Source organism: Mycteria americana, chromosome 11 (genome assembly GCF_035582795.1).
Source record: "Mycteria americana isolate JAX WOST 10 ecotype Jacksonville Zoo and Gardens chromosome 11, USCA_MyAme_1.0, whole genome shotgun sequence".
Classification (NCBI taxonomy): domain Eukaryota; kingdom Metazoa; phylum Chordata; class Aves; order Ciconiiformes; family Ciconiidae; genus Mycteria; species Mycteria americana.
The window spans coordinates 6,487,776-6,511,584 of record NC_134375.1 but is presented as its reverse complement, the minus strand read 5'-3'; the positions used below and the strand labels follow the sequence as shown (position 1 = coordinate 6,511,584).

Genomic DNA, 23,809 nt, shown 5'->3' with positions numbered 1-23,809 from the left:
GTTGGAAGTGGTAGAATATGGGAGGAAAGGATCAGAATTCAAAATAATGTAGAGAAATTGAGGAACTTATCTGAAAAGTGTAGGATACAAGTGATAATCATGATTACAAGGGTTTAACTTCTGCAGTCAATTGTGGCTTCTGAGGTACAGGCTGGGACGCTACAAGCTTAGGTAGTTTTGTAGGAGAAGATTTGAGTATTATAATGGAATCACAAGCTGAATTAATTAGTCTTTTCATGATAATGATGGATAAGACAAGAATCAGTGGACCTAGGTTACAATGACAAGGATTCAGTTTAAGCATCAGAAAGCACTTTGATGAAGAAAGGTATACTGAAATGGATTATCTTACCTGTTAAAGTTTGCACAACCTTAACAGGCAACTGTCTTTCAGGGAAAAATGAAGGTAAAACTGATTCTTTTGTTTCAGAAGGAAGATGGATAACTTCTTAACAGTCCTATTTTTATATCGCCTCACAAGGCTTTTCAGGTTGGAAGGGGCCTCAGAGGAGATCTAGTCAAACTTCCTGCTCAATGCAAGGTCAATACTGAATTCAGACCAGGCTGCTCAGAGCTTTGTCTGATTGGATCTTGACATACTTCAAGGAAAAAGATTGGGTTCCTCCTCTAATGCCGGACTGCCTTGATTTGTTTGTTTGTTTGTTTTTCTTCCTTGTTGGAAAGTTGGGATATCCCATGTTGTAGTTTATGACCACAGTATTTTGTCCTCCTGCTGTGCAGCTCTGTAAAGAGCCTGGCTGTGTCATCTTGATGATAACGTCATAGTTATTGGAAGGCTGCCATCAGGTCACCTCCAAACCTCTTCTCCAGACTAAAAAAGGTGCATTCCCTCCATCTCTTCTCATACAGTACGTGCTCCAGCGCCCAGCTGCTTTGGTGGTCCTTTGCTGAATGGGGTGCAGTATTTCAGATGTAGTTTACTGAATGCTGAGTAAAAAGGAATAAATGTTAGTCTCAATCTACTGGCTACATTCCTGTTAATAGAAACAATAAATTGTTAAACGTCCTTGCTGCCAGAGCACTCTCCTGACTTAAGTTTGGCTTGCTGTTTAGCAGGACCCTGCCAGTCAATTCCCAGCTATACGATGGAAGGATTAGCCTGTGCCAAGTGCAGGACTTGTTGTATTTGTCCTTGCTGTATTTCATAAGGTTCCTTTTAACCAGTTCCTCTGGATTGCCTAGATCCTTCTGAATGGAGGCCTCCTCCTTGAATACGTTGACTGCTGCCCCCAGTTTAGGATCATCTGTGAATATATTAGACTGCATATGTCTCAGGATAGACCTCTGAAGAATACATGCCATCAACCACTACCTTTTGAGCCTGGCAATCCAACTGTTTGTTAGGGTTTTTTTACCAATATGGTTAGTCTACCCATCCAAGTGTAACTTCACAACTTGGGTACAAGGATGCTGTGGAAGACTGTGGTGAAGGTCTCGCTGAACTCAAGATAGACAACAGCCACTAGTCTTCCCTCATCTACAGATCTGGTCCTTTTACCCTAGAGGGCAATTAGGTTGATTAAGCATGATTTACCCTTGGTAAATCCATGTTGGCTATTTTCAGTCACCCTCTCGTTCATGTACCCAAAAATGGCTTCCAAGAGAGCATGTGCACTTTGACCACTTTGCCTAGCCAGAGGCAAGGGTTCATAAAGTTAACTCAGTCAGTGGTTGTCTGTGTTGTAATAGCATGGTCCTGAAGCATAAAAGCAGAGAGTTGGTGAAATCTAGTCTTTTGTGAAGAATTTAAAACCTGATTTATGGCCGCTTATTGTTACAGGTTTACCTAAATGTGCACTCTGTAAGCAGCTGTGTTTGCTGAGGAAACTGTAGCTCTTTGGACCACCTCTCATATTTCTGTTGCTTGACTTTACCCCCCACTTTCTTACGCAGATTTAGAGATGAATTTTAGTCAAAAGAAGTCAGGATACCTTGAGCAGCTTAAATAACTGGTCTGTTCTATGCCAGCTGATTCTGAGTGGTTGCAGGTGACAAAGATTAAATAGGCAACTCAGACACCTAAACTTAGAGGGTTTTAACATTCAGAAGACAGTGCAATAGTTAGCCAAACAATGGAGCTAGAGATCATTATTTCTTCTGCTGACAGTGTGAAAGAGGACGTTTTTATAACTGTGAATGTAAACAGATGTCAAAATATGCCATTTAACATAATATCTTCTTGATTTAGTCTCATTATGAAGATTATATCTCCTTTTGTGGTAAAAAGTCTTATTTTTGTTCTGTGTGAAAGACAGTGGCATAGTTTGGAAAAAGTATTGCTGAATACATTTTGTGGACTATCTTTTACTTTCACCTCTTTTGAAGCTATGAGGTTATCAACAGGTCATGCTGGTCCTGCTGCAGAGTGTGTATGTTTGGTCAGAATAAGATGTTGGGTACGTTAAAAAAGCATAGAGATGGGGCGAACAAAGAGAATATTTATTAACGTGGTAGTGTTAATGTTAATATTTCAGTTTAAAATGCTAATGTTAAGATGAATGTGTGTAGAACAGGCATGGCAGAATCATTAATGATATGTTTTTTTAAAGCTCTCTGAAACCTTTTCAATTTAGATTAGTATTTAAATCTCCCTTTGGAGATTAAATCGATTCAGTTAGACTTGCAGTCCATTTTCTGATTATAACATCTCCTTCTAGCATAAAGGGCTTTTAAATACAGGATCATCCTCCAAGTTCCGTTTCAGAGATGTAGCTCTTTATACTGATGCTTCTTTACAGGTGTTGGCCAGCTGAAATTGTAGAAGACTCTTTAACCATTTATCAGGATTTCATTTTCTGATCAGAGCGAAAAGTTTAAACAGAGTTTAAAATCCATCCTTCTTTCTAGATGTTTGTGCGTTTTAACAAATACACCTTTTCATAGACAACATACTGGTGGGTGAGGATTAGTGGTGAGGTATTCCCCTGTTTAGCAAGAGAACACATAGATTATACAGTACAGGGTGATGGACTTGTCAAAAAGAGATGCTTTTACAGCATTGCAAATTCTGTCTAGCTTCTGACAGCCATTTACATTAAAAGCTACGGTAAATACCACCTGTAAATTCAAGTAGTTAGGCTAAGAAATGGCTTAACTGAGAAAAGCCTTTAGGAGGTCTTGTGAGTGATGATATACTGTGAAAAAAGGCCATGAAAAATTTGCAATAACCTTGCACAGTCATATTTTTAAATTGCTGTTCTAATGCTACACGGATATAATGTAAATATTTCTTACTTTCAAAAAGGTTTAAATTTTACTGTTTTGTATCTCCACAGCATTTGTCAAGTAGACACAGTGTCCAGCAGAGCACATCACAGGTAAATATCATCTACATATGAATTTTTGTTGCCTTTAAGTGTTTGGTAATGTATGTAAAGGTATGATGGAGATTATTGGAGAAGTCCCTACCCATAGAACACTTCCTCAGAAGATCCCCACGTAATTAACTTATTAAGGTCCTTCTTCAACTTCCATTTAGGCCTCTCTTCCTTAGCTCTAACTGTTGTTCTTAAAAGATCCACTTCTGTAGTGATATCGAAAGCCTCAGTCTGCCCATGTGAGTCATCTTTCCACCTGCTGACACGTGGCTTAGTAGGCTTCTGTTTCACGTGTCCTTTATGTAGTAATGTAATCCTTTCCTGGTCATGGAATCTGGGTCTAATCTTTGCAGCAGAACTGTGCTTCCACAGGTACCTGTCTTTAAAGGATGAGGATTTACTTGGGTTTAATTTAAAATCCAGAACAAAACTCATTTTAAGCTCTATTTTTTAAGATAGTACAAATCTTAACATTTTCAGACTTTCAACCCACATTTTCTTTGTTAGTATGTACCTGTCTATGCATTCAGAGGAGACTAGCCTAGGGAGCTTACGATATTCATGCAACCTGATTATTAAGATCAGTATACAATGGATAGAAAGGGCTATAAAAATTAAAGAATAATTTTATTTCTAATTATACTTTTTCTCCACCTCAGTTTTCACTGTTGTAAGTAGATCTTGATATACTGAGTCAAAATGTAAGCCTTTCTGCTATTTGACTATTGGTTGCTCATGTTATCAACTGTTGTTGAGATTTCTTTTTGTTATACCTGCAGGGCATATTAACCTGTAAAGCTTGGTTCTAAATGACCTCCATAAATGAATTGCAGCTGCTGAAAAGAAATAATGTAACAAATTTCATTCTTCAAAAATGCTTTGAAGTCCATCTGCTTTAAATGCAAATCATCAAGAACCACCCTAGCACGACCTTGTTATAGTTCATTTTCAGTACCAGAATCAAGACAATGTTTGAGAAATAGGATTGACTTGGTTTACTGGATAAAAATAGATTTCAAATGCACAAACCATTTATCTTATATTTACTGGGTTATCGTGGTTTCTCAGACTATTCAAATTAAAAGTTGAAAAAATAGAGGAAGAAAACTTAATCTGGCACATATCTCTAAGGTAGAATGTATTTGAGATTAAGCTTTTACTTGATGCAGAAAAGAGAACAGAATCTCAGTTAAAATTATCAAGTCATTCACATGTCTTTTTTCCATGAAGAACTAAAAATCATTTTCATTGTTTTTAATCAGGTGGATACAATTCGTCAGCGTCATGGGGAAGCTTGCCGTATGCCAGTGCCTCATCACTTCTTCCTCAGTCTGAAGAGCTTCACCTACAATACAATTGGAGAAGACACAGATGTCTTTTTTTCTTTGTATGATGTTCGAGAAGGCAAGCAGATCAGGTAGGACTGTATGAAATAACTAAAAAGCTTCCTAGGAAAAAAATTATGAACAAAGCAAATACATTGGGGAAAAACGTGAGCTATTCTTGTGATACAACTGAAAGGAGAAAACTGATAAATCATAAGTCGATAGCCCTGCAATGCATACATGAGAATATCTGTAATACTAATCACTGTTATGAAATGTAATGCTTACATATAAGCAAAGCATTAAAGGCACAGAATAGTTGAATTTTGTTTCGGTTTCTGACTTGGCCTCCACGCATTACTGAAGGTCTTAGTGATGAGTAGCTGCCTTCTTAGGGCTCTTGTGTAAGAAGTAGTAATAATGGCAGGGCCACACTGTATGACTGTTTTGAAAAGAGGACTGCTGTGTGTTTGGGTGCTGAATTGAGGCTCTTGAACTCTCATCCACTCCTTGCCTTGCAGTCATGTCACAATTAGCTTGTTTTCATTACTCTGTTGCTATCAGTATAAACTGAAGTATTCATATTCATCCTTATGTCTAGGCTGGACAACTGTGCTGCTCAGTATGTTGAGGTAATTGGTACCAATGTAGACAAATATGAAATGTGCTGTACTTTTTCCTTTACAAGCATGTGTTTTGAAAACATCACAATATGTAGAAGAGTATTGTAGCCTATGCATTGTGTCTTGGAAATTAAGTAAGTGTAGCTTGGTCTGATCTAAAGTATGGCATGTTTGTGGGGTTTTTTTGAGTTTTGATTAAGGCATGTCCTGACAGTTGGCACAGACCACATTTGCTACCGTGGTCAGAACTGTCCTAGTTTTCAGCAAATTAAATTTAGGTTTGTTCCAAATGGAGGAAAGAGGCCCAAAATGTTCTTTCCTCTCTTTGGAAGAACATTATTATGTGAATAATGTTCATCCAAGAAAGTTCAGAGTAGTGTGATAACGGTTTTGTAGCTCTTCAGAATACATCCCACTAAAAAAGTGGTCTATATTAGAAAGCTCTAATGACTTGATGGCGTCTTATAAATATGTGTCTGCCACCGTTTAGTTAGGCAACTTAAAGGTCGTTTTGCAGAATATGATGAGAATGCCTAATCTGATACTACATCATGTTTATTTCACCCCCACTAAGTGAGAAATGCTTGTTTTCATGTACTTAGGAGGACATGCCTATAATTCCTCTGTTGAGAGAATTAACAGAAAATAGCTGTTAAGAGGAAAAGGTGCAAATGGCAAAACAAAATTACTCACAATTAATTAGCTCATACCACAAAGCAGTAAAATATCAAATTATTTAGATGAGGAAAGCTGCAGGGAAGAGGAAGGGACAAGCTGCTGCCGTGACTGTGGAAGGCCTCAGAAATTGCTTCAAAAGGAGATGAATTGTCTTGGGCTGCAGTTTGCATAGTATGTAAATATTGAGTGGGAAAGCCTTAAGAAGGGGTTTTGCCAGTGATAAAAAAAAAAAATAGTTACAATGAGAAGAAGTACAAAGAGTGGTTCAGGTGTATTTAAATATATGTAATGATGCTTTGATGTGCAAACAGTTGTTATTACTTAGCTCTTCATATTGCGCATCAGTGATCTGCTGCAGTGAAAACAGCGTAATTTTTACATTTTCTTACACCCCAAAGAGTGGTGAGGAAGAAGCCTGTAATGAGGCGGAGCTCTTAGAGAAGAAACTTAAAAACAGAAAACAGCCAAACACATTTAGAATTATGTTTCTATATCTACCTTAAAAGATTTAAGTTTCTTTCCTCTTCTGTATGCCTCAGGAAATAGTGCATTAAGGTAAAAAAACAAGCAAAGCTTCTGCATGCTGCATTCTAAATGGAAAGGACAAATTGACTTTTCTGGAATGGTTTCGAGGTTGATAAATTTCTTATCCAAACAGTTCACACTGGAGGTTGACTGGCTTTCAGTGTTAGTGCTTTGGTCATGTAGTAGATTACAAACCTCATTGAACCTGTTGGTTGCAATAGTTATTTCCCAGTTAGGTTAAGTGAAGAATCGGTGAAAGTTCCAGTGTTTTTCAAGAGCTGAAGTAATAGCATGTACCAATTATGGATTAGCAATCAGAAGGTTGGAGCAGCAGCTGAAATACAGTTTGAGATGTATTCCCAGGTTCTGAATACAAATACGGTACTGTACCATGTTTAATGGTTTGTGCTGTCTAAAAATGAGAAGCAGACAAAAGATGACAGTGGGGAGATATGGATAGCACAATGCTGCTATCAGAGGGGTAAGACCTAGAGGTTAAAAAAACAAAAAAACAAAACAAAACAAAAAAAAACCAAAACAAAACAGAAAAAGTGACTTAATTTTTACTCTGACAGAATTATTAAATGAAATACTTGTATGTAAATAGAACTGGATCGATGAACATCTGTCTCAATAACTTATTTCAGCCCACAACAGAAACAACCTGTCAATCTGAGTATGAGGTAATGGCTCAGATCAAAAGACATGAAAGTCTATTTGTATGTTTTAAAGTATTTGGGATTTTTTGTTGCAAAAATTCTCCCATGCTTTTACATACAAAAGACATTAGTCTAGCAACAAAATCTTTGTTACTAAACTGTAATACCTCTGTTTGCCACGTGGAAGTTAGCAGAAAACAATGAGAAATTTGACCTAGTTTTGATTACAGCCAACGGGGAAGTACAGCCCCATTGTGAGAAGTAGCTTGGGATGAATGATCATGAAATGATAGGGTTGACAGTAACTAGAAAAGGAAAGGAAGAAAATGTTAACGTAAAGATGGTGAACTTCAATAAGGCAGGTGTCAATAAACGTCAAAAAAAGATAGGTAAACCGATATAGAGGAAAGAAATTTGAGAGTTGTCAATTCCTTAATACTATTAAAGAGCACAAAAGCAAATTGTTTCAATATGAAGGAAAGTTTAAATATATGGCAACAACAGAAAGTCTGTATCATGTATTCTTTGGTGAAATGGAGTCTGGAAGGAAATAAAAAAAGGATAAACTAACGACATTGCACAAACAGGGATGGGAAGAGACAGAAACTTGTAGAAAAAATGCAATTAGCAAATGACATCAAGGACAAAAAAGAATAATTCTATAATGCTTTAGCAGCAAAAAAATATTTTTTTACAAAAATCAAGAAATAACTGAACAGATTAAAGGGGACACTAAGCTATCAGCAGATGTTACCAAGATAGCTGGAGTATTTAATAGCTGTTTTGCCTCTGACTCCCTAGGAAGGGCAACTGCAATCAGATGACAAATGCAGAAAGTTCTGGAACAAATAAACTATTTATTAGCACTTAGAAGCTAACAAGACAATAAGTAAAAGTCAACATAGATTTGTCAAGCACAAGTCACATCAGAGCCAACTAATTTTGTTCTGTTACATGGGAATGCACCTCATGCCTCAACAGAAGAGAAGCATTAAACTTTATATGGTAAAGCGGGGAGATACAGACTAGGTGAAACTATTGCAAAAAGGGCTGGAAAACTGGTGGGAAAACTGATCCAGAGTGTTACCTGTGCTGGGAGGATGCAATGAATAAGATTTTTTTATATATATATATGTGTGTATTTTAAAAAACATTTTTGCAGCATGATTTTGATGGGCAGAAATAAACTAAATTTGGTAAAGCAGTGAGGTTTAGCTACCTTTACAATTGCTCTTTTTTACTAATAAATACATAAAATTATTCATTCAAATTACACATTTACACATTGAAAATTACACATTCAAGAGCATGATATCAATTTTTTCTGAAAATAAGCTTGAAGAATCCACTAAGTATGAAAAAGGACAAATATATTTCAGTATGATTTTTTCATTATAAAGTTTATGTTTAAACATGTAAAGGTTTTTTATTCTGACTGCATCTTAAACCAGACTATAGCACTGTTTTACCAGTTACCCTAGTTTACTCCATTGAGGCTTAAAAGTTTCTTGTTGTCTAGAAATATCCTTAATTATGGAGAGTGAATAGAACAAAAAAGAAATTCTGATGTGATTTAATTTGAAAAACTGGGGCCTAATCAGTAATAATGCATGGAAAATAGTGCCGTGCATATTTCTGCTTGTAACTCCTCCGTCTGCCTACTTACTGCGTCTGTACCGTGCCTGTTACAATAGACCTCCTCGTGCCTGGAGATCTGGGAAGCCGTGGTAAGTATCTGTGGTCGTGTCGATACCTTTCACAGAGGAAGTCCACGTGTACGTTTCTCATACAGAATATACTCAAGACCTTTCTGTTGTGAGACCAGATTTTTCCTACGGTGTCTGTAGAAGGCATATGTTTGCTGCTGATCTCCTCTCTTTAATACATAGCGTTATGAGAAGGCCTTACGATCTTTCGACTGGTCTGTTGAGTAGAATGTAGCACTGCCTGGGTTTTTTTAATTGTTTGTTTGTTTCTTTCTGTGTAGTGTCTTTTCTTGCTGTCAGTTTATCTTGGTGTTGCATTCTACGGAGTACAAGGATGGCCCATTCCGACATGCAGACAGTCAGGCTGATGCATCAGATTAGCTGCCTGGGAGAAATAAGAAATTACCTGGGCATGCAGAGACAGAATTAGAAAAGTGAAAGCTCAGCTGGAGTTGAATGTAGAGAGGGAGAGAGAAAGATACGCACACACGGCTTCTGTAGGTACATTGGCTGCAAATGGAAGACAAAGGAAAACGTGGCCCAAATGCTCAGCGGGGGGAACAGTGGCTGGTTTAAGTAATGAATATTTTCAGCTTAAACAATTGTAGTGCTAGCAACAGGTGGCTGTACGTATTTTTAGATGTAAATTTACAGTGGAGATTGGCAGCTAAGGACATTTACAGTGATGTGGTAATGAAACTCTTAAGATTTTGTCATAGATTTTTTTTGTAATATGTGCACGAAGACGTTGAAAGTACATTCGTTGGTTTGCGTTGTGCAGTACTCAAAAGTTCAGTTGCTCCTAATTTGCTGCTCTTGTGCCATCTGCCTTATAATGAGCTCTTCACTTACAAGATCACATACTCACCATAGCACACATTATATTTTCTCCTTCCTGCTTATATGACTCTTTTATTATTAACATTTATTATTCCATTCTGTCTAATTCAAAAATCTGATGTAACTATTTTTGCAATGTCTTCATGGTATTATCTTTATTTTGGCTTTGGAAACAAAGAAACAGAGGAATTCCGTAGCAATTTTTCAGAATATTGCCTCCTTTTTCTTCAATTCATGTATAACAAGGTTACCCAGAAGGGATCACATAGAACAAATTAAGAAAGTATGTATGGATAGGTGGATGTTACTCAGTTTAAGAACTACTTTCTCTTTTACTCTGTGCTATTGTAGTGTTTCTCTGTATGATGATCCCAACACATCTTGTTAAGAGATTGATACAATTATATTCTGAGAAATATTAAATGTACAGTGTGTCTAAAAAGCCTATATTATAGACATGCAACCTACAGCTAGAGAAGTTTAAAGGTAATGAAAATGTGCTCTGGAAATGTTACTCGAGGAACTGTGAAGGATGGGAATTACAGTAATACACTCTTCCCCACATTATCCTGTAGTGCCCCAGGAAACGTGAGAAAGCTTACTTAAGATAAAAGTTAGCCAACAACAAAAAAGATGGGATGCAATAGAAAAAAAGATGTTACTTTTTATTCTGTGGTTTTGCCTTGGGAAGATAGCAGAGAAGAGGAAAGAAGAGGCAGCAACTGTCCTAACCAAAGATATTCCTATCAGAAATTAAGGTTCCATTTACCCAAAGAAAGGTGGAAGCCAACTGAGATGCTGACAAAGCCATGGGGAATACTTAGTATGATCCTCACGGTGCATTCTGTGGATCCATATTATTGTAATTTTTTCAGTACTGCAGGTGTTTTTAAGCGTCTTACTTTATCCGTAAATTCTGTCTAGGTAAAAATGCTTGTTAGTAATCAGAATCCAAACTTGTCTCACCCAAGTGTGGCAGATATTTTAAACTAGAGTACTTAGCATTTTTAGTGACTGTCTGGTTCCTCAGCACTTTGTTAATAGGGTATGCAGGGGGAATAGAGCATTCATCCAGAGAAGCCATGCAAACAGAGGAACTGGGAGGAGAAGAAATGTCTTCCACTGGCAGAGGAAAGTTTTATGGCATATGCAGTATGGTAGGGGTGAGTAAGTCTACACTCAAAAGGTCAGCAGTGAATTTGCATTATATCCAACTCCCTATTTTATCACATAAAAAGACAAGTTTAGGTTTGTCGGTTTTTCCTGCACACTTTTTTCCTGTTGAGAATCTTTAGGATGCTCTGAATCCTAAATATCATATGGGATAATCATCAAGAAGTCTTCAAAGTCTTTATTGTTGTCTGACTTGGTATACAAGAATTCTTCTGAAGATTAAGAGTTTGGATTCAGATGTCTATGGCTGAACTGGAAGCCTTTCTGTATCACTCTCCAACAATACTGAGTTTGTTCTAATAAGTGTGATTCTCCATTAAATAAAAAGGATCAAATAACATTACAAAAGGCACCACTTTCACTGATCCATTTAATTATTTTCTAGCTGCTAACTATGCCTTGGATTTTTTTCAGTGCTATAGAGAAGGCAAAATAAGATGGATGTATCTTCTACTGAAATGCAATTGGAACGATGCTTATCAAATAAAAGATATTTTAAAAAAAAATCATGTAATTGACATATCTTATATGGGGCCTGTCCTAATAACAGAAAGATAAGAAAAATCCAGGATGAAAGGCTATAAAACTGGAAAAAAAATAGATGGTTGTTCAGTGTTGGTAAGGACTGCTGTGTATTCCTTATGTGAGGGTACACATAGATGCATCATGTAGATCTTGTCTTCTGTGTGTTTCAGTATAATTTTGTTTGACAGTTTTGTAGTGTCTAGGCAGCTTTGAGGGACTTTATGAATGCTGTCAGTTAGAGGTGGGGGAAAGAGTTAACTTTTTATGGAGAAGCAGAGAAATAAATGCACCTGCAAATGCAGAACCACATATTCCTTCTGCTTACGTACTTCCCAACTGGGCTCTTAAGACTCTTAAAGCATGGGAAATTTCTCGGGATCATAGATGATGATCAGGTTTAATGGGCATATATAAATCTATATACTGATGACCCAGTTATCTTACAGTACAGTGAAATGAGAGGAAAGATGCTGCGTTGTTATTGACCTTGAAAGCTATGACTAGTTCTTATGTATGCAAATTCCTGCACTTTTTCTGGAGGGGTCTCATTTCCCTAATGCCTCTCTGAATGCACTAGTACAGAGAACAATATTCTACCCACTGAGATTTTTCATATTTCCTTTTTTTTTAAAAATTCTGTTTTTGCAGGACCTAATCAAATAGTTACCTAAGCTTTTCACCTTTCAACTTTTTCTTTTTTTTCTTCTCTTAAACCATTCCTTTCCTTTCCTTTTGCAGGCATCCATCCTTCAGTAATTTACTGTTAAGTTAAATTTATTTTTTTTCTTCAGATCTTTATTCTTTCTCTTTGTCAGTATAAGGGAAACATCCAGATGGAATTAGTAGAATTTCTTCCTCTGATTATAATTTAAAATAATTTGATTTGGAAAAGAAAATACTAATATTTTTAAGGGGGAAGAGAATTTTTTTAAGGGGGAAGAAAAAAAAAAAGAGTACTGGAATTGAAATCATACATGAGCGCCAGTTTGTGGGAATGTGAAGCACTGCAATGAGAGAGCAATGTAGGAAAGGAATAGTAACGGTGTAGTAATAATTTGGGTGGTTATTAACTTGGACTGATTAGCATTTCACACTTTTGGTTTTTCACTCTGTACAAAATTGTGTCTTTGGGCTTTGTCCAAATGACATTATGCTGTATAACTGTAACCTTACACAATGAGCACATACCATGTTGTTATGATATTTTTTTCTTATTATTTAAGTGATAAATGTAGACATGAACAGAGACAGTGTGCTCAGACTCTCAGATACAGGGGCAGGGTATGACTTGCTACCAAGAGATGTTTGCTGTAATGTAAGATGACTGTCCAAAATTTTGTCTTGAAATACTGTGAACTACCAGAGTATACGACATTCTTTCACGCTATAGGTTGATGTCCTGATATGCATCATAAGCATAATCAATTGTACTCTAAGGTAAGGGTAAGGACAGAAAATGCTCATACAAAAAACAATCAGAAGGTATGGAATAAAAATAAAGGAATAATAAAATACGTATTTTTCTAAGCCAAACATCTGCCTTGGCATCTCCCTCTTTAAAATAAATAAACCCAAAGATATATTAGCGTAAATGGTGTGTGGTCTGTGTTATGTAGTATACAAGACTGAATTATTAGAATGATCCCATCTGCTCTTAAAATTAATCTGTTATAATATAGTAGAAAAGACTTCTATCTATCAACTGGTAGTCTCCTAGCAGCATCACTATGGAAGCTGATCTTGACTGGAGATTGCAATTAGGAAAAGGTATGCTGGCAGAATATTTTCCTGCCAAAGATGCTACCTTAGAATTCCAAATTGCACACTGTTCTTTACCTAGGACAATAAGACACAGGGTGGAGAAGTGTGTGTCTGCTCTGAAGCAAGACTTGATCCTTCAGTGGTTAATTTATAACCGCTTCAAGCTTTTCTAATGGAAATCAATATTTATTGGTTAGGTGCATTATAGAGAAAATCCTTGTTCCTTTAAAAAAAAAAATCTTCTGAAGTTCATGAAGCAGCTTCATTGCGTCTTTCTTTGCTCTTGTTTCTTTGATTCTTGCCTCAGAGTATGTGGCGGTATTAACAAGGTTAGCATCTAGCCCTTTACAGAGCATCTCATTGTGTTTTGTTGAGATGCCTTTTCACATTCTTTTCCTTCTCACTGAAGGATAAAATTGTAATCCATTCTTTCTCAGCAGATGGCTAGGTAAAACACGTGCAGAAATGTGAGAAAACGGAGACTCACAGTGATTTTAAAATACTAGACATGTAGAAGTGTATCTTCTACCCAGCTGCCAATTTTCAATACAGTGCTAGGAATCTGGTAATTTTGAAACATGTATTTCTGTGTTAAAATGGAAAAGCAATAGGCAAAATGAGAGAAAATACAACCTCGTTCTTTAATGCTATTGCTAATAGGTAACATGGAAAGATGGTTTTCATGGAAATGTTCTGAATTTGTGGGTGGATGTTGGGGAGAGCCTGAGTAGTACAGTCCCTCACATCTTCTGTCTTAAGAATTTAGCGCCATTGACAAAGCAACTCTCAGGAAAGAAATAAAATTTGGAAACATAATTATGGACTAAAAAAATGCTGTTCCCTTATCATGATAGTTGGATTTACCTATTCGGAAGTCATCTAACATACAATCATCTGCCCTCTTTTTCAAGGCTGAATCAAAAACTTTTAAGTGGCAATGTTTTGTTGTTAATACTACTCTACAGTTGTCTATGGGCGGTAACTGCAGAAGTAATGTAGATAATGATTTCCCATTTGTAACTCATCTCATGATCTTGAGATACTTTTCAACCAAATTCTTCTACCTGCTAAAAATTAGCAGCCAAATATGTAAAGTTTCAGACACTAAAGGTGTAAAAATAATAGAGAACAATGTGATCATTATTTTAAATGTATTGTCTCCTAGGCCTTGTAAACAGGTTAACTTCCACTGCACGATCAAAGTGGTTTGGGTTTGACCAGTGTGTATGTGTGTTGGAAAAGGAAGAGTTTTCTCAAGCTACTACTCGCTTGTACGGTCTTGTCCTAGTTTAGTATCTCTAAACTTCCATTACTTCTCATAGGTGTAATTGAATTGATAGGGGTCGCAATACTGCCTTTAGATAGGGTGGAATAAAATTCACCACTTTGAAACACTGGATTTAGCAATGATGCATTTGTAGGGGAACTGATTTTCACTTTTTCTGTAGTAGGCGTTTTCTCAGACACAGTATCCCTATTTCAGATGTCAGGATACAAATCTGTATACCAAGTTGCTGGAGGTAACCTTGACAAATTTGACAGGAATCTTCATCTCTTTGTGTATTTATTGATGACAGTTAGCTCCATGGTTCTCATCATAATTTAGTCATGTTTTCTTGACTTTAACTGTCAATAGAAATGTATATCAGCTGCTCCAAAATGTTAGCAAGAACAGTGTAGCTAAAATTACATTGCGTTTACACATTTCTTCTTGAATAATTTTCTTGTGATGCTTCCTAATGTAGACAATTATCATTGTCTGGAACTTTCATTTTAAACACCAAGCAGACTTCTGAAAAAGTGATAGCAAATTTTCCCCAAGTTCTGTCTGAGTAAGAGGTTTGAGTCCTCTCAGTTCTTTGATACACAGGATCAGCATGCTTAATGGGACAATACCTGTACAGAGCAACTCTACGTGCTCCAAACCAGAGCTGTAGAAACACTATGCATTGTAGAAATCGGATGCTGCTTGGGTAGAGAGAGGCTTAGCAGCTGAGAATGGCAAAGATACGGACAGGTGAAGAATAAGCAGGAAGATCAGCATTAATAAAGTCAGAAGGAGGGAAGACAGGAGCACTGGGTAGGTGAATATGGTTGAAGTTGAATAGCTGAAAAAGGAATGAGGTTCGTTAATGTGGAAAGATCCACATTGAAAGTTGTGGCAAAAACGTCTGACTGTGTTCTCTCCCAGAATATGGAACTGACCTTAAGATCCCTTTTTCTACATTGCTTCTCTCGTTAGGTAATAGCTCTGGGAGTGCTGTGACAATGTGTCTGTATTTATCCCCTGTTAATTGCTTTAAAATATTATCATGTTCCGCTATTGCCAGTTGCTATGTTAGGAAGCAGAAAATTATGTTTTACATTTATTGTGCAATTACATGCTAAACTTCCCATTTGTTATGTTTTTAATAGCAGCCTTCTCATAGTTATTTTAAAATAGAAAAGTTATCTCATTCCCTGCCAGTATAATGATTTGTCTACTGGGAAAAAATAACATCGTATCATTCAGAATTGTTTCTTTAATATTCAGAGAATTTTCCTAGGGATTAGGTTTACCAACTAATGAGGTTTTTCTTCTGCTTAGTCATGAAAAAAAAATCCATCTTTCTTGTTTTTATCTCTTTTTGAGCAATCTGATCTCTTGGGATAGCTAACCCTCCATTAGTTCCTCCTATACTTTAGTTGATTGTGTTCTTAATAGTTCAAGGAAAGTATTTTTCTTACTTTTGTGCGATAGATAATCCACAGCAGTAGTAACAAGGCGGATATCAGTTCTTGATTCTGCTCGAGATGAACTTCCTTAAGAACATAATCCAGTAAGCAAACATTAAGGAATATTGCCATCCACAGCAATGGCCCTTGTTCTGGTCACTCTAGTTAACATGGAAAATATGTGGGTCTCTGAAGTCTACTGCACGCATATGGCAGGGGACAAAGAACCTTTCTGATATGATATATAACTTTTAGAAAATACAAGCTTGATCATCACTGGGGACAGATGTGACCTATGGAGTATTTCATAAGAGGGGTTTTTTATGTGTGTAGATTTTTAAAAAAGGGCAAAGGAGGAATAATGCCTTTTCATTTGCTCTACCAGTTGCTTCAGCTGACTTTCATTCCCTAGATCTCTCTCCCAAATCTGCATTTGCTTGGTTTTCCTATTTATCCCTTTTCCTGTTAATATTACATATTTTAAAGAAACTATTACTGTCTGGACTTGTATATGAAAGTTGCTGTAGAGAGGTAAGTGGTGTTATTAGAGATGTTCATTCTTTCCTACAAAATTAATAATCTTAAGCTATAATAAACCAGGAGGTTTTACAAAAATCAATCATATCTCGTATTCTCATCACCCCCACCCCACCTCCCCTTCCTCCCAAAAAATGTTTTCAGGTTGGGGATCAGATATGACATATCAGTAGGCAGGGATACAGATTTTTCTACAGGGGTGTTTTGATTTTTATTTTTTTTTTTTTTTTTAGTTGTTAACAGGAAGAAATCAATTAGTTGCAGGTATTTGAAGTTCTTCTTCCCTTTTCCTGCTCAGAAAGAACAAAAATGTATCATGAACACAGCTAGAAGAGATTTTGCTGTCCGGACTGACAGAGTGCAAATACACGTTGTTAAAACGTTTAGGTGAACTACATAGCTCAGAGAAATCAATTACAAGTAACTTTCTATCTGTAGGAAAGCCCAGTGTAATGAATACTACTCGTCATACTTGAGCTCTTTCTGTTGCAAAATTCACTGTCAAAACCCTGTTCTGTGTCTCTGACTGAAATTGCCGTGTGCAAAGCCAGCTAACAGGGATATGTGGTTTGTAGAGCAAGAATTAAATGAGACGGCTGCTGTATTAGACCTCAGAACCATTAGCTTCTCCCAGGTTAGAGATAGTGATAAAATATTTATTCTATAAAATACCTGTAAGCCAAAGCTAGAAGTCTTCCCTACAGTTATGGTCAAAGCATTTCATACCTGCCACCTGGCAGGGTCGGTCTGGCTTTCTTTTCATTAGTTAAAATCACGATCAGTGGCAGGGACTAAGGAATCGCACTATATGACTAACGTCTCTTTTTTTGGAAATAGAAACTTTTTCTAGCTAATGGAGAGGATTCCTTTCAGGAACACAAATATGTGCCTTTCATGGTGTAAATAACAGAAAAATACTAATGACAGTGTGCAATGTTCAAGTGTGGCAGACTCATGAGAACCCAAGGAGAATGTAATTGGTGCTTAGCTACATTTCTCCTGCAAGCTTTAATAAAGTTTTTAACATTGTGGTGGTTTTTCCTTGATGTGGTAGAGAGGAATGACAGGTACTTATTTTCACTATTTTCTGTTTCTATGGAAACCCAGTGTTTGCAGTAACGGTCTTACTGTAAGCTCTGTAATCCTCCCCCGTGGCTTCTAGCCAATGTGGTAACTTAATAATTCATGAGCATTAAGCCTGAATTTGCTGGGAAGCAAACTGCGTTGCTTGGAGCCGTTTTCTCAGAGCCAATTTCCCTCACAGATTTGGTGTTCTTTTCTCGAAGATGTCTTTATAAAATACACTCCATAAACCAAAGCAGTGTACTTTTCTTCACTTGTTTTTGAAACTGGGGCTATTGCAGACCATCTGAATAAGGCAGCTCATGAAAGAACCCCCTCTCTGCATCCCTCCCGCCTTAAAAAAAGAGGGGGGGGGGGGGGACAGGACATGACCAAACACACATCACGAGGACTTGCCTGAAAAGGAAGATTTTAAATAGTCCATGAGTCATTGTTCAGACAGCATGCAAACTGAAAGTTCAGCAGAGGTGGTTTTTCTGTCTCAGGGGTTCGGGAGTGACCCTTATCGATGATGGATTGCTCAAATACTGCTGTGCCATGGGATCTGGTATGCGCTGTTGGCTTGCATTATAAATGGGAATTCAGTTCTTCACAGACACAGTATCATTCTGCACATATGCTTTGGCTTGCTCTCACACTTAAACTGAGAACTGAAGACTCATTCTGTGGAGCCCTGGGAGGTTTTATTATTAGGTCCATCTTAGAGCAGCTGTAAGGACTTAGGTTTGGGGGGCTGTTTTGTTTGTTTGTTTTTGTTTTCCCAAGAGGATAAGCAAAAATTAGCAACTCTAAAGGGTAAACATGATGAACAGAAAATAAGCTTGAAAAGCTTTTTACAGAGGATACTCCTAAATGGACTGCAAATAAATTGCTTCATCATCTCAGGAGTTCTGCCTTTTAAAGTACGATGGCAACATGTAGATGCATTCTGAAATATTTTCATGAACAGAAAGCTCTATGTTAAAAGTATTTGTGGTCTTTCCACAAAGTAGTATTTACAAGGGACGTCAGCTCTTAGGAGGAGCCAAAATTATTTACTGTTTGATCATAACTTTACTTTTCCATTTCTTCATGTACTTATGTAGGTGTCATGGACAGTGGTGGTACTTCATTAGAAACCCTTTCTCTTATTGCTTAAATCATCTTTCAAGAGAAAAATCAACCCAGTATTTATGACAGTGGGAGATGACTGGAATGTCGATATACACGCATGCTTTCTTTATGAATATGAGACCATCTGGTTGAAATAAAAGTTCAGAAGTCCTGACATGAAACTTGTTTCCTTTTTAGAAAGTTTCTACAGGGTGTTCTCAAAAGCATCAAGATACGATGCGTCCCATGGTGACCCATTTTGATCACAGACCATAGTAATGTTTTTGCAGTTGACAAACATCAGAGAGTTTGGTGAATTTGGCAAATGGAATGAAAATAAAATTCTGTGCTTTCCCTCATCTTATGTAAAGTTGTACAAGCAAATACGAGAAGCCTCGTATTATTGTTAACTATATTGCATGATGCAGCACAAATGGAAATCCAGGGCAATACAGCCAGGGTTTTTTCCTCTGCCACCAGATAGGCAATTGGAAAGCAATAATTGCTTTCCTGAAAAACTAGCTAATGCTGCTGCATTTGGGATTTAAAACTTCTGCTGTGCTGGTTCAGTGTACTTCCTCTCTGATACACTGAACAGTTTCCCAAGTTAATTCATACAAATACTAGCTTGTGGAAACTGTAAGGTTTAGAGACTGTAGTTCAATTATCTGGAATGGTGTTTCATGGTGTTTCTCTGCTAACATATGAATGTTTTGAAACAAGTACCCTTTTTTTTTTTTTGCAACTTTAAGAAAATATGTTGGTCATATACCAGTAATTCCTAACATAATTTCATTCACTTGGTCAACGTATTGTCCTTGTAGAGCTTGTACAATACAGTGCTAGAAAGCATGCAGTATCTCATGGCATTGATGCAGCAAACTGCCTGAAATGTGGTGTGCACAGCAAGACTGCAATATTTTGAAGGCAAATGTTGGCAAGGTTTCTGTTGGCGTAGAGAAGGACTAGTTCATCCTGAGGTCTATCCTAGTCGACCTGGGCTTGCAGTGCATAGAATTTATTCTCGAGATTTGTCTGGGACAAAAGATGGTGCTTTTACAGTAACGTCTTAAAATGCTTATGATATTCATATGCCAACGCAAATTTTATTCTAGAATTATTGTCAGGCATATTAGCATTCATTAAAAGAAGAGACTAGAAGAGGGGTTTTTTTCGTGAGGAATTTAAGATCATGCTTATCGCCATTTCTTAAATGGTAGGACTGAGTATGATGAAAGGAGGTGAACTGTGCTGGTTAGACAGGTCATTGTACGTAGCTTATTCCTGCTAGCTTCTGTGACAGCATTTTCAGATTTCTGTTCCTGAATTTTTGTTTTGTATGCCGGTAGGAATTTACATGATACTAGAAGAGTGAGAAAGAAACCTAGGGAGACACTGAAAGAAGATCAAGGACTAAAATACAAATTATTATATGACCTTCACTACCATATGATGCTTTTCACTATGCACTGGTACATATGTCATGGGACCAATACATATTTTAAAAATAACCTTTATTCTTAGAAGGGATTGGTCAAACACTAGATTCTGAAAACCCAGTTAAATACAGCTTTTGAGAAAGGACTGAGGTGTTTGTAAAAATGTTGGGGTTTTTCAGTGTTCCCCCAGTTGTTCTCTGGAAATAAGAAGCACTGAGGAAAATAAGAAAAATGAGGGAACAGATTTGTACCTTTCACGTTTTAGTGGCATATTGGAATGGAGAGGGTGAAGGAGGCATTTGTTTCTGGGAGAAATGGCTACCAAACCATTATTTAAGGCAAGGGAAAGGTGCAAGATGTGAGGTTTCTGCTTAAGGGGACTGATGCCCTCATGTGTCACTGTCTCTGCTTCAGAAAACCAATCTCCTATACATTGTTAAAGAATTTTTTAAAAAACTGTGTTGTTTATCATCAGTTTCCAATTCAAACAGAAAATTGGTCTGCAGTCTCTCTGTAGACTACTATTGCTTTGGCACTATGCATCTATTAGTGCTGTACCTACATTCATGAATTGATAGTCAGGATTTTTGCCTCACAGCCCCACACTCACTAAACCTGCCACTGAGTTAATACAAGGGAGCTCACTAATCCGTTCCAAGCTCTTTGCCAGGCCTTTTGTTGTCATCTTTGCATGTCATGCAAAAAAAGCCCCATAAACAAACAACCTCCATAACAAAAACTCCCCACAGGCGTAATGCCACTCCTGCTCACCCAACAGTAAATTTTGTCCCCGTTTGCCCCTTCCTTCATGCTGAAAATGTAATGTCCCAAACCATTGATTGCTTCCTTCCTTTTTGCAGAAACAGATGCCAGTTCAGTATGGTCCTGCTTTTCAAAAAGTTAAAGGAAGCCAAGAAGTGAGACACTATGCTGCTTTCATTTTTCTTCCTTTCAAGTACAAGAAGCTATTTGACTTCGCTTATCAGAGCAACGTTTCTTATGTTTGAGTAGCTTTAGCAATTACTAAGCATGCGAGTCATTGTAAAACCTGACTTATTGCTGCACAAGAGGTGGTTTCACTATGATGTGAGTAAGCACAGGAGGAGATCTTGCAGTTAGAGTAATTGAAGATTGCTTATAGCATGTAGGAGCAAGAGGAATAAATAAGCTTTTGTTTAAGATACCAGTACTGGTGCGGCACATCTTAGGTCTGAACTCCACAAGGTAAAAATGTTCTTTTCTCTGTTTTGGTGCATTTCTTATCTCCGATTTTATGCAAGAGAGAACTGGTTTTGGTGTATTTTCAGAATAGCTGAAAATGATTTTTTGGTTGGTTTTTTTTTTGACAGTAGTTTGATCAAGCAGTCAGATTGTATCAAATACTCAGTACCTCCCCGAACTTAATGTCCACCACTCATTTGGCAATTGTTACTACTGTTTTTTAAAATTTTCCTTAGGATGTATTTGAGGGGTTTTTTTAAGAGCACATGTGTCTGTTTTCTTTAAGTAATTAGAGCATATTCAATTATAATAAAAATAATGCTTAATGCATGTAAACGTGGGCAATTATTTCCATATAGAGTTTACTCAGATTTGATATTTTGGTCTTACTAAACTGGACTTTAATGTTGTCTAGATTCTATGCAGGCTCTTGTCTCTGTGCAGAAGATACGCTTGAGGAGTAGACACACTGAAGACTCAACGCTTTCGAAGGAAGTAGCTCCCAAAATAAGAAATTGGCCAAATTCCCATTAAGTTTCTTGACCCTACATGTGTGTATCTTTGTCTAAAAAAGGAGCTATAGTGATAGATGAAGACAATGGATCTTCAGATCATTGAAAACGGCATTATTCTTCCTGGTTTCCTTTGACATCGAAATAAATTTGCAGTTGTAAAATGGGGAGCATCTGATTAACTAGTTCATAAGTTAATCAACAGTCAACAGTGTAAAAAGGTTCAAGACCCATTCCAGGATATACTAACATTGTCAGCACTGGTGAGACCTTAGTGGAATATTTAGACTAGTTTCTGTAAACTGTTCTTGAACAGTAATACCAAAGATTAGAGAAATTGTGGAGTTGAGAAACAAAACTGTAAGTTTAGGAGAAATGACCTGCAAGGAAAGGTGGAAGAACTTGAGGTGGCTTCATCTTTTAGGATTGCCTATTAGCACTGATGTCTTTTCATTCTCCTCGTCCTGTCGGTGGATCTCTGCTTTGACAGAATGCCTCTTCATGTTCCACAGTTCTCAAATGCGGCGGTTGCCTCAAAGTTGCCTTAATTATTTAGTGACACAAGCTCAAGAGGACTCAAGGGAGGACTGAAAATTAAAGGAAGGAATTTAAAGGTTGTTAACTGAGGTAGTGCTGGAATAAGGGAACAATTGATGAATAGGCAGGTGAAAAAGATGGTGGTCTGCCTTATTTCTTGAAAAGCACTGGAGTATGGGGACAGGAACCAGATTTTCTCTGTGGCTGTAACAAGAAAAAGGGCAAATTGCAAATTTTAAAAGATTTCCACTTGTTAATGGAGTAAAAGCTTGCAAGAGGCTATCAAATGAATCTCCAGAATATTTCTTTGGATGTTTTGAAAGCAGACAAGCAATACAACTTTTAGTAATGAATCAAGTATAAATAGACTATCACAGCTCAAAGACTTGACAGTCCCTTCTCTGCCATTGTCAGAGGGACAGCCTGCACGGGGTTCTGTGGCATACAGTATTGTATTCAACTTCAGTTATGAAAATGAAATCCTCCTTAGTGCTGAAATAATTTTTCAAAGAAAACCTGTGTTGGAAGTTCAAAAAACATAGAACTTACTGGAGATTTAAAATATAATATGTAATGTTATTATTGAGATCAATGGAGGTAAAAGAACAGTTATAACATTATTTCTTGAAGAAGTTCAGTTTAATGAGTTTTAATTCTTAAATTCTTAATTATGCTATGTAGTGTACGTAGTATATATGTGCATTTGTATGATACATACATATATTATAAATTACTATAAAGTTCACTCTCTAACTCTGTAAATGTCTAGTGAGAATTTTTTAAGCATGACAGCCTGAATGCTTTCCTGGGTTCAATATATCCAGGACTATTAAACTCAAAGATATTGCTGCTATTCTTGAGCTTCACTTTGGTGTAAGCTGATAGTACGTATCAGGAGAGTATTACTGTATGCTTTCTTTATTCTTCTATTGTTTCCCGAATTATTCACTACTGAACATTGTTGGAGGCAGTATAGTAGGGTAAGATGGACCTTTCGTATGGAGGGCCGTTGTTACGATTCATCTATTTTTGACCTCAACTCAGCTTATCTGTGGACCGGCATCTTCTGCTTCTATAATATTGGATAATAGTATATATTTCCTGTATTTTTGTTCCAGAATTTGAAAATACCCTTAGCAGTACATTTTCAAATTTCTGTTCTCCCTTTCTGTAAATAATTCTTCATGTTGCAGAAGAGCTTGGTGCTCTGCTAGTGGTTTGGTTTCCCTTCAAAACGTCAGTCATCCTCTGAATTTAGAGAACCAGCCTTGAACTGACCACTGCAATGAAAGTAAAGATATTCCAGGTGTTTACTATATAGGATATAATAAATTCTAGGGGTTTGCAATCAAATATGAGTGAGCCAGCTTTGATTTACACTTTGATTTTGGATGGACATCTTCACCAGTGAACACATTTTCCCCTGCAGATGTGATTTGTATTGCTCATAATCTTCTACTGGCAGGCTGCTTGTTGTCTTGTTTCCTCCTGATCCTAGGCTGCGTGTATTAGCTTTGTGT

The 23,809-nt window shown here is 37.0% G+C and overlaps 1 protein-coding gene across 1 annotated transcript in view; it reads left to right on the top strand.

Moving 5' to 3' along the window:
* Window positions 1–23,809, top strand: part of DOCK3 (dedicator of cytokinesis 3) — a 222,681-nt gene that overhangs the window by 86,533 nt on the left and 112,339 nt on the right. The window contains exons 8-9 of the mRNA XM_075514388.1: window positions 3,297–3,338; window positions 4,601–4,755. Of these exons, the coding sequence (XP_075370503.1) occupies window positions 3,297–3,338; window positions 4,601–4,755 (197 nt within the window). The remainder of the gene's footprint in view (window positions 1–3,296; window positions 3,339–4,600; window positions 4,756–23,809) is intronic.